Source organism: Schistocerca piceifrons, chromosome 1 (assembly GCF_021461385.2).
Source record: "Schistocerca piceifrons isolate TAMUIC-IGC-003096 chromosome 1, iqSchPice1.1, whole genome shotgun sequence".
NCBI lineage: Eukaryota > Metazoa > Arthropoda > Insecta > Orthoptera > Acrididae > Schistocerca > Schistocerca piceifrons.
Window position 1 is genome coordinate 430266595 of NC_060138.1, and position 12141 is coordinate 430278735.

Genomic DNA, 12141 nt, shown 5'->3' on the forward strand with positions numbered 1-12141 from the left:
AAACTAAAACGGAGTGAAGAAAGGGGTAGTTACTGTGAAGAAATGCTGAGACAAAAGAAATGAACTTAAATTAAGGGAAGTTGAGACACGAGAACAAAGGACATATTGTAGCAGTAGTTCCCACCTGCAGAGTTCTGAGAAACTGGTGTCTGGAGGAAGAATCCAGATGGCATTGTGGTGAAACAGGCACCGAGGTTGTAATTGTCATGTTGTAGAGCATGCTCTGCAACAGGATATTGTGTGTTGCTAGTATACACCATCTTTGTATGCTCATTCATCCTAATTGGTAATTTGGTGGTAGTCATGCCGATGTAAAAGTCTGAACAGTGTTTACGTAACAGCTGGTATTGGGAGAAGGTATTCCGAGATTTCAGGAATTTTAATGGTGAGGCTGACCACTTACAACCCATAGAACCTCTGAATACCTTCTCGCAATTAAATTTCACATGATCCTATTCTGAATCCCGTGCCACTTTTCTTTATGTTGATCTTGTCCTCACTGAAGGCCAACTACATACTTCTGTCCACATCAGACCTACTAACAAACAACAGTACTTACATTTGTGCAGTTATCTCCCTTTCCATGTCAAACGTTCCCTCCCAGGCATCTTTGACATTCAAGGGGACTGTATTTGTTTGGCTGCATACTATTTACAACAATACATCACTGTTCTTACCTCAGCCATCACTGCATGTGATTACCCCACCAGCCTAGTTCAAATACAGATTTCCTGGGCCATCATATCCAATCCTGGTACTGCTGATCCCTCCAAAAAACAGCTTCGGAGCACACCACTGGTTGCTCAGTATTATCCTGGTCTGGATTGTATTAATCAGCTACTTCAACAAGGCCATGACTACCTGAAATCATGCCGTGAAATGAGATCCATTCTGTCTGATATTTTGCCCACCACACCTTGAACAGCTTTTCGTCACCCTCCCAATCTCAACAATATTCTTGTCAGACCCTATGCTCCTTCTGCACTGATCTCCCTACCCTATGACTCGTACCTCTGTGATCATCCCTGCTGGAAGACTTGCTCTATACATCCTCCAACTACCACCTATACCAGCCCTGTACTTGGTAAAACATATACTATCAAAGGGAGGTCTACCCGTGAAACGACACATCATATACCAGTTGTTGTGTAAACACCGTTCGGCGTGTTATGTCTGTGTGACTACCACCAAGTTATCCAGTCAGGATCAAAGGAAATAGGCAGAGGGTGTACACTGGCAAAACATATTATCCTGTTGCAGAGCATGCTCTACGACAATTGTGACCTCGGTGCCTGTTCTACCACATGCATCATCTTAATTCTTCCCCCAGACACCAGTTTCTCATAACTTTGCAGCTGGGAACTAGTGCTACAACATGTCCTTGGCTCTTGCCGCCCACCTGGCCTTAATTTACATTCATTTCTTTCGTCTCACCATTTCTTCACAGTAACTACTCCTTTCTTCACTCTGTTTTAGTTTTCCACATCTTTCATTTTCTTACCTGTCTATTTTTTCCATCCCCATCCCATCTCTGCTGCATATAAAGCACTTAGCTTTTTTCATCCTTAGTAACTTGTACACAATGTTTTAGCAGTTACCTATGTCTTGAATATTACCCACCTTCCACCATTAAGCTCTCAGGTTATCAAGTCTGATCTGGTGCAGTCCCCAACAATTAGTCTTTCTTTCTCATCCCATGCGGTAAGTCTCCCCTGACCTGCGACTGTGGGTGACTTTTCCAAAGTCTACCCCTTTTCTTAGGCTGCACCAGTCCTTTTCTTTTACCCCTCTTCCTTCCCCTTCAACTCTTCTGTGTGAAGAAGGAGCCACTGGCTTTGAAAGCTTGCCTAATTATAACCTTTAATATGTGTGTTCTGTCGCCACTTGGTGAGTAGATTTTTTATCTATCCAATTACATTACAGCCACATAACCCTTCGAATCATCAATGTCAATCCTTCCAACAAGTGAGGCAAAGTCACCCACAAAAAAACGCCAGTTGTTCTGGCCTGTTAGAAGACAGGTCCCAAAATGCGGTCGCCAATTGTCCCGGCCAACACATTCCGATTGCACTGATGCTGATGATTTGCTGTCACCATACCATGGGGGTCCTCAGCTCGTAGTCGTGCGGTAGCGTTCTCACTTCCCACGCCCGGGTTCCTGGGTTCGATTCCCGGCGGGGTTAGGGATTTTCTCTGCCTCGTGATGACTGGGTGTTGTGCGCTGTCCTTAGGTTAGTTAGGTTTAAGTAGTTCTAAGTTCCAGGGGACTGATGACCATAGATGTTAAGTCCCATAGTGCTCAGAGCCATTTGAACCGTTTGAACCATACCATGGGGGATTCTGCATACTGTCCTATAGATGACTGTTATGATAGTTGAAGATACCACTGCATGTAAAGGTGGCCTCATCTCTGAGTAGGGTGGATGGCACAAATCCTGTAATCGTGGTTGCCTGGTGAAGCAACAAGAGAGAAAACTGCTCCCAATGTGGAAAGTCTGTTATTAGTAATTCCTGCACACATTGTAAGCAATAAGGGTAGTAACAATTGTCATGGAAACTGTACCACACAGTCATCTGGCTTATCTTGTACTGGTGGGCCAACTGCCTTGTACTGACACTTCCACAGTGTTAATCGCATTTTTCTCCAAGTATGGTGTTTGAACATATGGCGTACATCCTTCATGATTTCCTGCTTCCTGAAATGGTCCTGTCTCAGACAAACAGCGAAACATATTGCAAAAATTGAATGCTGTGGTTGTCGGCAGGGATAGGTCTCCTGATACCGCCTTGCTGCCTGACGTCCGTTGCCATTTACTATTCCGTAAGTAAACACCTGCTGGCAGGTTCTCGATTTGAATACGGAACAATTGTGTACAACATTGTATCACATCCACCACAAGGTGAGTCAGCAAGAGAAGTGAATTGAACACAGCATTACCAATTACTACAGCAGGATAGAGCACTAGGGCATGATGTAGAGGAACAGTACCACCCTCTAGCAGGAAACCATGCATGCTGTAACTGTGGTCGCATGTTACAGTGCGTGGTAGACTGCAGTCTATGTGACAAAGTATGATTGAAGAAATGGTCTCTAGCATGGAAAGTTCATTAGACCTTTTTTGTTCTGTATCCTCTCATCGATCAATCCCTAGAGCTTGTTTATGGTGGAAAAAAATCACCATGCATAAAATGCTTTTAAACTAGCAATATTAATTGGGACTCATCTCCAGGAATAGTTATGCTATCTGTCTACATCTGCACCCATTCCTTACATCCCTTGTACTTTCTAGATCATATTCAAGCCTCAGCAATGTGGGAGTGGTGTAATCACGTTTACTTAACATTTCTTGTGTAAACAACAGCTGTGCTACTGATAAAATTTTCTCGAGTTTCCAGGGTCATCAAATGGTTTAAAATCTACTTGGATTCATATGTTCACTTCTTTTTATTATTTATGTCTTCTCAGCTTATAATTGCTCAAAATAAGAGGGGTATTTTGCAGTGTCGCTAGACTGTAAACGTTTCCAGCTATGTCAGATATCATTGTGACATGACATAGTGTGCACTTAATTAACAGTTCTTTCACATGTAACACATTTTGTTGGATGTCTCCATTTAGTGATGTAGATGTCTTCTTGTCCACAGTCAAGAACGTTATGCCTTGTCATTGAGTTTCATGCAGTGTATTGTGCAGTGATGATTAACACTACTACCAGTGTTGGCATGTAACACGCCATGGGAATAGTGACGTTCCTGTCTAGAACCCTGTGCATATTAAAAAACAACTAACTTAGGTGAGCTGTATATATGACACATCTTTCTCCCAAAGCTGCTGGTGTGCTGGTTGAGAAAGAAACCAGTTTCATTACTTTTGGCACAATCACCTGTTGCATCAAGTATCAAAACTCCTCTGTTGTCTTGAATTGCTTCTGAACTGATATTTTAAGTTGCTGGGCTTGTTGGGTACCTCATTGCCATCTAAATGAAATATGGTTTTGAAAAACGGTACTAAAAAGTAGTCATTTTGTGTATGTGATGCTCTCCCACTTTTTTTGAGAACACACCATTTGTGTGCTGTCTGGAGGTACTAGTTACAGGCATGAGAAGACACAGGCGCTGCATTGGGAAGCTATGGGGCAGGGGGATTGGGAGGGGAGTGTAAAAGGAAGAGAGGGGAGCGTAAATGGAAAGACACAGTGAAGGAGAAAGATGGGCAGGTGTGTAGTCAGTGAGCATCACACAATGAGGACCAGGGTATGTAAATGTGGAGGAAGTGATAGGACAGAGGGGGTGGAAACTGCTGGGTGGAGGGTGTGAGGACGATAAGTTACTATATGGTTGAGGCTGGAATAATTTCGAGAGCAGAAATGTGTTGTAAGGATAACTCCCATAAGTGCATTTCATAAAAGCTGATGGTGGAAGGTAGGATCCCAGATGGCCTGAAGCAGCCGTTCAAATTGAACATGTCATGTTCAGCTGCATTTTGTGCCACTGGGTGTTCTGCTAAGCTCTTGCCCGCAGTTTGGCAGTGACTATTTATCCTGGTGGACTGCTGGTTGGTAGTCATACCAATATACTCATACAAAGCTGAGAAATGATTGCAGCAGAGCTGATGTATGACATGGCTGCTTTCGAATGTGACCTGGCCTCTGATGGGGTAGGGTAAGTGTGTGACATGACTGTAATAGAAAGTGCTATGTGGATGGATTGTGCAGATATTACACCTGGTTCTTCCACAGAAATATGAACCCTATGACAAGGGGTTGGGATTGGGAGTGGCTTTTAGGAGGGGTGGATAGGATCTTGGGTGGGGTGTCCCTCATTTTAGGGTATGGTGATAGGTAATTAAAGCCCTGGTGAAGGATGTGGTGCAGATGTTCAAAGCCCTGGTGAAGGATGTGGTTCAGTTGTTCCAGTCTGGGATAGTACTGGGTGACAAAAGCGGGCAGTCCTTTGTAGCTTGTCCTTGGGAGAGTGTGAGGAAATGGCACAGGAGAACTATTTGCACACTAGGTGAGAGGTGATGGATAGTGCTTGTCTCTGAAGGCCTTAGTGAAACCGTCAGCATACTGGACAAGGGAATCCTTGTCACTGCAGGTACGCCATCTCCAGGTGGCCAGGTTGTATGGGAGGGATTCTTCGGCGTGGAAGGGATGGCAGCTGTCGAAATGCAAGTACTATTGTTGTTGCTGGGTTTAATGTGGACATAAGTGTGGACGGGGCCATCAGAGAGAAAGAAGTGTATGTCTGGGAAGGTGGCGTGTTGGATTGAGGAGGACCAGGTGAAGCTGGTGGGAGAGAATATTTTGATATTTAGAAGGAATGAGGATAGATTGTCTTAGCCCTGAGTCCAGGTCATGAAGATACATCACTGAACCTGAACCAGACTAGGAGTTTGGAATTTTTGGAGCCTATGGGGGTTTCCTTTAGATGACAAGCAAAAGAGTTGGCATAGGACAGTGCCATGTAGGTTCCCATGGGTGTGCAGTGGATTTGTTTGTATAGCTTCACTTCAAAGGAGAAGTAATTGTGTGTTAGCATAAAGTTAGGAAGGTGTATAAGGAATGTGGTATACGGTTTAACAACATTGGGAGAAGTAGTGCTCAGTGATGCCAAGGTCATGGGTGTCACGGATGTTGGTGTATAGGGAAGTGGCATCAACAGTGACAATTAGGGATCCGAGAGAGAAAATGGTGGGGATGGTGTAGAGTCAGTGAAAGAAGTGGTTGGTATCTTTGATGTGGGAGCCACATTTAGGGCAGTTGGTTAGGTGTTGGTTCAGTGAGGGGCGAAATTCCTTCAGTGGAGGCACAATAATCATCTACAATGGGGCATCAAGGATTGTTGGGTTTGTGGATTTTGAGGAACATGTAGAAGATGAGCGTGCAGGGTGCCACAGAGGTGAGGAGGGAAATGGATTCAGAGAAGATGTTCTGGGAAGGGCCTAAATGTTGGAGGTTATGTTGGACTTCTGGGATGGGGTCATTCTCCAGAGTTAATAGATGGAGGTGTCAGATAATTTGCAGAGGCTTCCTTCCGCCAGATTGTCATTCAACGTGGCAGTTGCATTCTGGTCCGAGCTGAAAAAGATGGCAGTTGTGTGTGTGTGGGCTGTGCTTGTGTGTGTGTGTGTGTGTGTTCTTTTCTGAAGAAGGCTTAGGCTGAAAGCTAAATGGGTAACAGTCTTTTTATTGTGCCTGTCTGCTGCTCGGCAAGTCATCTTATGGTAAATAGTAGTTTATCTCTGTCCTAACATTGATGATATTTCAACCTGGAGTTTCAATTGTTTGGTTTTGCTGGGTTAAGTGTTGCATTGATCTTGTTGTATACAGACTTCAGAACTTTTCAAAACTGACTTTAATGACCTCTCTCTTGCACTTGATTTTCCGCACTTACAAAAAGTTGCACTTGATTTTCTGGTAAATTTCAAGAAAATTCATTATTTGAAAATCATCAATGCTTGTAAATCACAGCATGTGAAGTTGAACCTGCGTGGACAGTATACCAATGTTTCTTATTCTCATATTCCTTTGCATCTGGTCTATCAGCTTTTGTATGTTAATTTGGGTTGAAAATCATTAACATTGATTTGTGAGCTTCATCTCAATTGATCTGCAATTCTTTTCTTTTATTAAAGGGCAAAAACAGTAATTATTGATACATATGCAGGCACAGGCAACATGTTACCTATGTCTTGTTTAATTATCTGATGGTGAAAGTTTTTTTTGTTGTCATTTTCTGAAGGTGCAACAAATTTGGCTATCCCTGTAATTTCAGTCTCTCCTGAAGTCCCGTCAAAAAATCACCTTTCATTAGAAAATTATTATTAACAGAATATGTAGCTAACTAATAACATTTATGCAGGGTAGTCAGAAACTGTATGAAAAGTTTATGAAGATACTGATCATAGATGTTGTGTGCACCATTGCGAATGACAGTGTGGGAATGTTTTGGCACTCTAAAAGTTCTCCTTGTCATGCTATAATTATGGAGAAGGAGCAGTGGATCTTAAAACTCAAAGCTGATCTGCAGTAGCACAGTCAGAATTAGTGTCATTGTCTCGTGGAAGTGTGATTTACCTATTGCTACTATTGCATAACATGATTACTGTAACTGAATTTTGTTCAGAATTATACCCATGGAAATATGTATGCAAGGATGTATCATAAATTCCTGATTATTATTTCATGTCATTTGGTTCATTTTTAAAGATGTTTTCTCTTCATTCTCACAAGTACACTTATCCCAACGACTATGTTTACCCCAACGAATTCGTTTATCCCGACGAATTCGTTTATCCCGACGACTACGGTTATCCCGACGACTACGGTTATCCCGACGACTACGGTTATCCCGACGACTACGGTTATCCCGACGACTACGGTTATCCCGTCGACTACGGTTATCCCGACGACTACGGTTATCCCGACGACCACGCTAAGCCCGACGACCACGCTAAGCCCGACGACCACGCTAAGCCCGACGACCACGCTTAGCCCGACGACCACGCTTAGCCCGACGACCACGCTTATTCCAAATACTGTCATTACTTACAACTAAAAAAGTGCGAAAGTTTCATAAGGTTAACCTGTTTACAATTAATGATCAACTGATTGACACTGGGAAAACTGTTGGAATACCACAGAAAAACTTAACACCATCTGATCCAAGCATGCCTTTTTCAGTTAACAAGAAGACAGTTGCCTATTAAAATTACATTTGCAATGACAATAAACAAGTTGCAGGGGCAAATACTTAAAAAAGCAGGATTGTAGTTACCAAATCCTGTCATTACTCACTGACATTTTTATGTAGCCTTTCAAAGGGTAACTGAATCAATTAACGTTTTTGTATCCCTTAAAGAAAACTAAAAACAAAAAGGAAATGAAGATTAAATTCTTACATCAAATATCGTTTACACTGAGGTATTGCAATGCTCTGCAAAGAATATTGTTCAAAATTATTTCCACGGAAATGTGTATACAAGGATGTATCATAAATTAATGATTATTATTTCATATCATTCAGTTCATTTGTGAAGATGTTTTGCCTTCATTCCCACAATACACTTATCCCAGTGACTACACTTATTCCAAATGTGTCGTTATTTAAAACTATAAAAGTGCGAAAGTTTTGCGCGAGTCCTAGTGATGGTATAAAAGGAAATACAAAGGTATGAAAACCCATTATAGGAAAATTAAACAATTACTGCTGCTATATTTATTACAAAATTTGTCATATATGGTCAAAAGAAGTTGTATTTGAGATGTTGGCATGTGCAAATACCATGTGACTAAGAGCGAGTATGAAATCAGCTTGTTTTCTCTTATGAGATATATACGTTTTTCAGTGAGGAAATTCAACCACTATCTGGAATATATGGCCTGATGATGGTGTATTGTAACGCTGAAACTGGTAGCCAATAAATTGGAGAAGAAATTACAGCTGACGGTGTTCTTGACATTTCTGATCGTAATTGGTTGGTCGTATACTTTACAGAAGTAACATGCCTGTTACTGTGTAACCTGCTTTATTGACATCCCTGAATGCTCTCCTTCATGATGGTATTTGCAGAGTACATTGTGTTAATGAGTGAAAATGAGTGGCTCAAAATAAGATGTGGCTTAAAAGTCAATATTTGTCTGATAAATAAAAGAAGTTATTTTTCATCTGTAAAATTTTATTTTATGTCAGACATGGTGGATAGTAGGAAAACAAAGAGAAAGAAAGGAGAAACACGCAGAATGTGGGAAGGACATAAAAGGGGAAGCTGCTTGATATACCGTATTTACTCGAATCTAAGCCGCACTCGAATCTAAGCCGCACATGAAAAATGAGACTCGAAATAAAGTAAAAAAGAATTTCCCGAATCTAAGCCGCACATGAAATTTGAGACTCGAAATTCAAGGGGAGAGATAAGTTTTAGGCCGCACCTCCAAATCGAAACGAAGTTGGTCCATTGTAATATGAGACACAATTTAGGTCGAATGAATGACTACACAGCTAGTAGTTTGGTTCGAGTCGTAAGCTTAGCAGTTAAGCTTTACCAGGTAGCCATTGCTATGCGCCACGCGCTCCGTCTGTATTTATACGGGTACCCTTCCTTTTTCACGTGCTTCATCTGGTTTGAATTGATTGCTTATTTTTCTTTGATCTGATAAGCGCCGTTTTCTTTGTTATAGGTGTTTACGTCACTTTAAGCTGAAAATGCATTACTGTACTGTGTCATGCATTGTTTGTCGCATTCTAATAGTGCGTGTTTACGGCCTGTCGCCGCTTGCGGCATGGCTTGCTTCTGTGCGCGCTACTGCTGCTTAAAAGTTAAAAAAAAAGAAGAGAGGAATCGTCTCATTAGCGAAACAATGGCAAGAGACTGCTATTTGTTGTTACTTACACTGCTGCTTTCTTTGATAATGATCAACAAGAACCAAATAATAGACTGCGTATGATAGAAGATGTTCTGAACGAGAGTTTAGCGAAAATTTTTCTCCGTTTGAAACTCTTTGCAGATGCCTCTTTAGTACGTTACATTCTGCACAGAAATTAGTCATCTTAGATTTAAAAATCTAGTCAATTGCCATGCTTCATTTCTGACTGTATCACTATTAGGCATAAGAATAATACGAATATAAACATGGCATGATATGTATATTCTTCCGCGTTTGCTGTTGTCTCACTCTAGTGTCGTAGTTTATTAGGCAGACAGGATTTAAATGAAATAGCAGCAAACACAATACAATACATGGCAGAATGTTTATATTCATATTATTCCTATGGTGAAGAGAATACTGGATGTGATTCACAATTCATAAAAGTTCCTATTAGCAACCATCTCTTCTCACTGGTAGGAAAAAATTCAGAATGTAGAGTTGGCCATATTGACAAACATCCCAAACAGTCTTGCCAGTAGGATTTTCGTAGTACATTGAAATGCTGCTACATTCGAAGATGAACAATATGGAATTTGTATTTACTTCGTTGGATAATGTATGAAAATGCAATGGTCGAAACTCAGGGGCGGAGAAAAAAGCTCGTCTTTTACCTTTTTTTTTTTTTTTTTAATTTATTTTCTGACGCAGAGGTTTTGGTGCCAGTATTTACCTTTGTGCCTACAAAGCATGCCTGTGTAGCGCTACATATATTCGACAGCAGAAGTTAGTTGTGGCGGCACCCACCAACATTTTTCAGAACTTCCGCTTGCTTTGCACTCGATTCTAAGCCGCAGGCGGTTTTTTGGATTACAAAAACCGGAAAGAAAAGGTGCGGCTTAGATTCGAGTAAATACGGTAAGCATAATTTAGTCTTTTCAAACACTTGGCTTAAGAATCCAGAAAGAAGACTATATGTGGAAGAGACTTGAACACTGTAAGGTTTCAAATGGCATATATTATTATAAGATAGAGATTTTGAAACACGATTTTTAACTGCAGAACTGTTCAAGCATAATTTAGTTTTTCCAAACACTTGGCGTAAGAATCCTGAAAGGAGACTGTATCTGTGGAAGAGATTTGAAGACACTGGAAACTTTCAGATGGCTTATATTACTGTGAGACAGAGATTTTGAAACATGATTTTTAACTGCAGAACACTTCCAGGGACAGATGTGGACTCTGACCGTAATTATTGGTAATGAAATGTAGATTAAAACTGAAGCAATTGCAAAAAAGATGGAAAATTATGGACATAGGATCTGAATAAATTGGAAGAAGCAGACAATGGAATAATGACGTGCGTGATTATAGAAGCAATCTGGGTGGTGAGGGTAAGGAGAAGGCTGGGTCAGGGAGGGGAGGGATAGCAGGGTAGGGGTGGGGTCCTCTTAAAAGTACTGCTTGCGGCAGCATACAGGGACTTGGTGGGGAGAGGGTAGGGCAGGGCAGGTGCAGACTGGAAGTTACAGGGCAGGGGAGGGAGTGGAAAAGGAGAGAAGTAAATAGATGGTGGGTGCTTTGGTGGAATAGAAGCCTGTGTAGTGCTGGAGTGGGAACAGAGAAGGATATATATGGGTGGAGGATAGTGACTAATGATGGTTTAGGCCAGGGGGTCTACAGGAACGTAGAATATATTGTAGGGAGAGTTCCCACCAGAAGGATCTGGATTGCACAGACTGTGAAACAGTCATTTATGTTGCCTTATTCTTTTGATCTGCATTTGCTTGACTATGTATTGTTCACTTTCTGTTTCTTTATTTATTACTTTATCATCTCTACTGACTTCAACCCTTCTATGTGAAGTTGACATCATTTGAAAGGCAGTAATCCTTACTTATGTAATATGTTGTATAAATGATACAATTTTCAGATTTTCTTGATTGAATATGTGACAAACTAACCAATATTTCATTTCAGATGCTAGATCAGTACAAGCTGGAGTACGCAAGTTACTTAGAGTCGCTTTCTGATGAGAAACGGCAAGAAGAACTTTCTAACTGTGCACCAAAGAAAAAGTTACCTCCAAAAAATAAAATAGGAAAGAAGGTAAGCTACTATGGAATAGTCTCATCCCCCCCCCCCCCCTTCACCCACCCTCCCTCTTGTATCTACCAGTAGTGAAATTTTACTTTGCCTGTAGCAAATGCTAGTGTAGCTTAGCTGCGTAAGTGACAGTGTCATTTATTACACTCAAAAAATAAATAACTAGTTTTGCTAACAACTGTTTTTCTTTCAAGTGAAGATGACTTCAAGGGTTAATTTGAAACATATATGTTTTCTTCTGTTCCAAAAACTATAATTGACAAATCTGTACATAGTCATTATCTATAATATTTATAACAATGTAAAAAGTCTTTAAAAAGTGTTGAAATGTTGAAACAATGTGGATTCATGTTATTATTTTATTTATTACTGTATGACAGAATGTATATCATTATGAAGTCAGATCTGAATTAGCAGTTCTTGAATTATGGTCATAGTTCCAGAGATGCTACAGCATTTTGCCTTGATACATATTGGTCCTAACATCCCTAGGGCATACTCTTGTAATGTAATGGTTTAATAAACAGATCTTTGTTTAAATGTGGTATAATATTATAAAATAGTCAAGCATTGGTAATAGATGATTACTTTTCCCAGGCTCAGTTTGCAAATTCCATTCATGTTGTTAAGTACCCCAATGTTCAGTCTCAATAATGGCAGAGGACAT

At 40.8% G+C, this 12141-nt stretch overlaps 1 protein-coding gene across 9 annotated transcripts in view; it reads left to right on the plus strand.

Moving 5' to 3' along the window:
- Positions 1–12141, plus strand: part of LOC124790314 (nucleolar transcription factor 1-A-like) — a 210033-nt gene that overhangs the window by 157707 nt on the left and 40185 nt on the right. For all 9 annotated transcript variants that reach the window (XM_047257773.1, XM_047257776.1, XM_047257782.1 and 6 more), the window contains one exon: positions 11349–11477. In XM_047257773.1, the coding sequence (XP_047113729.1) occupies positions 11349–11477 (129 nt within the window). The remainder of the gene's footprint in view (positions 1–11348; positions 11478–12141) is intronic.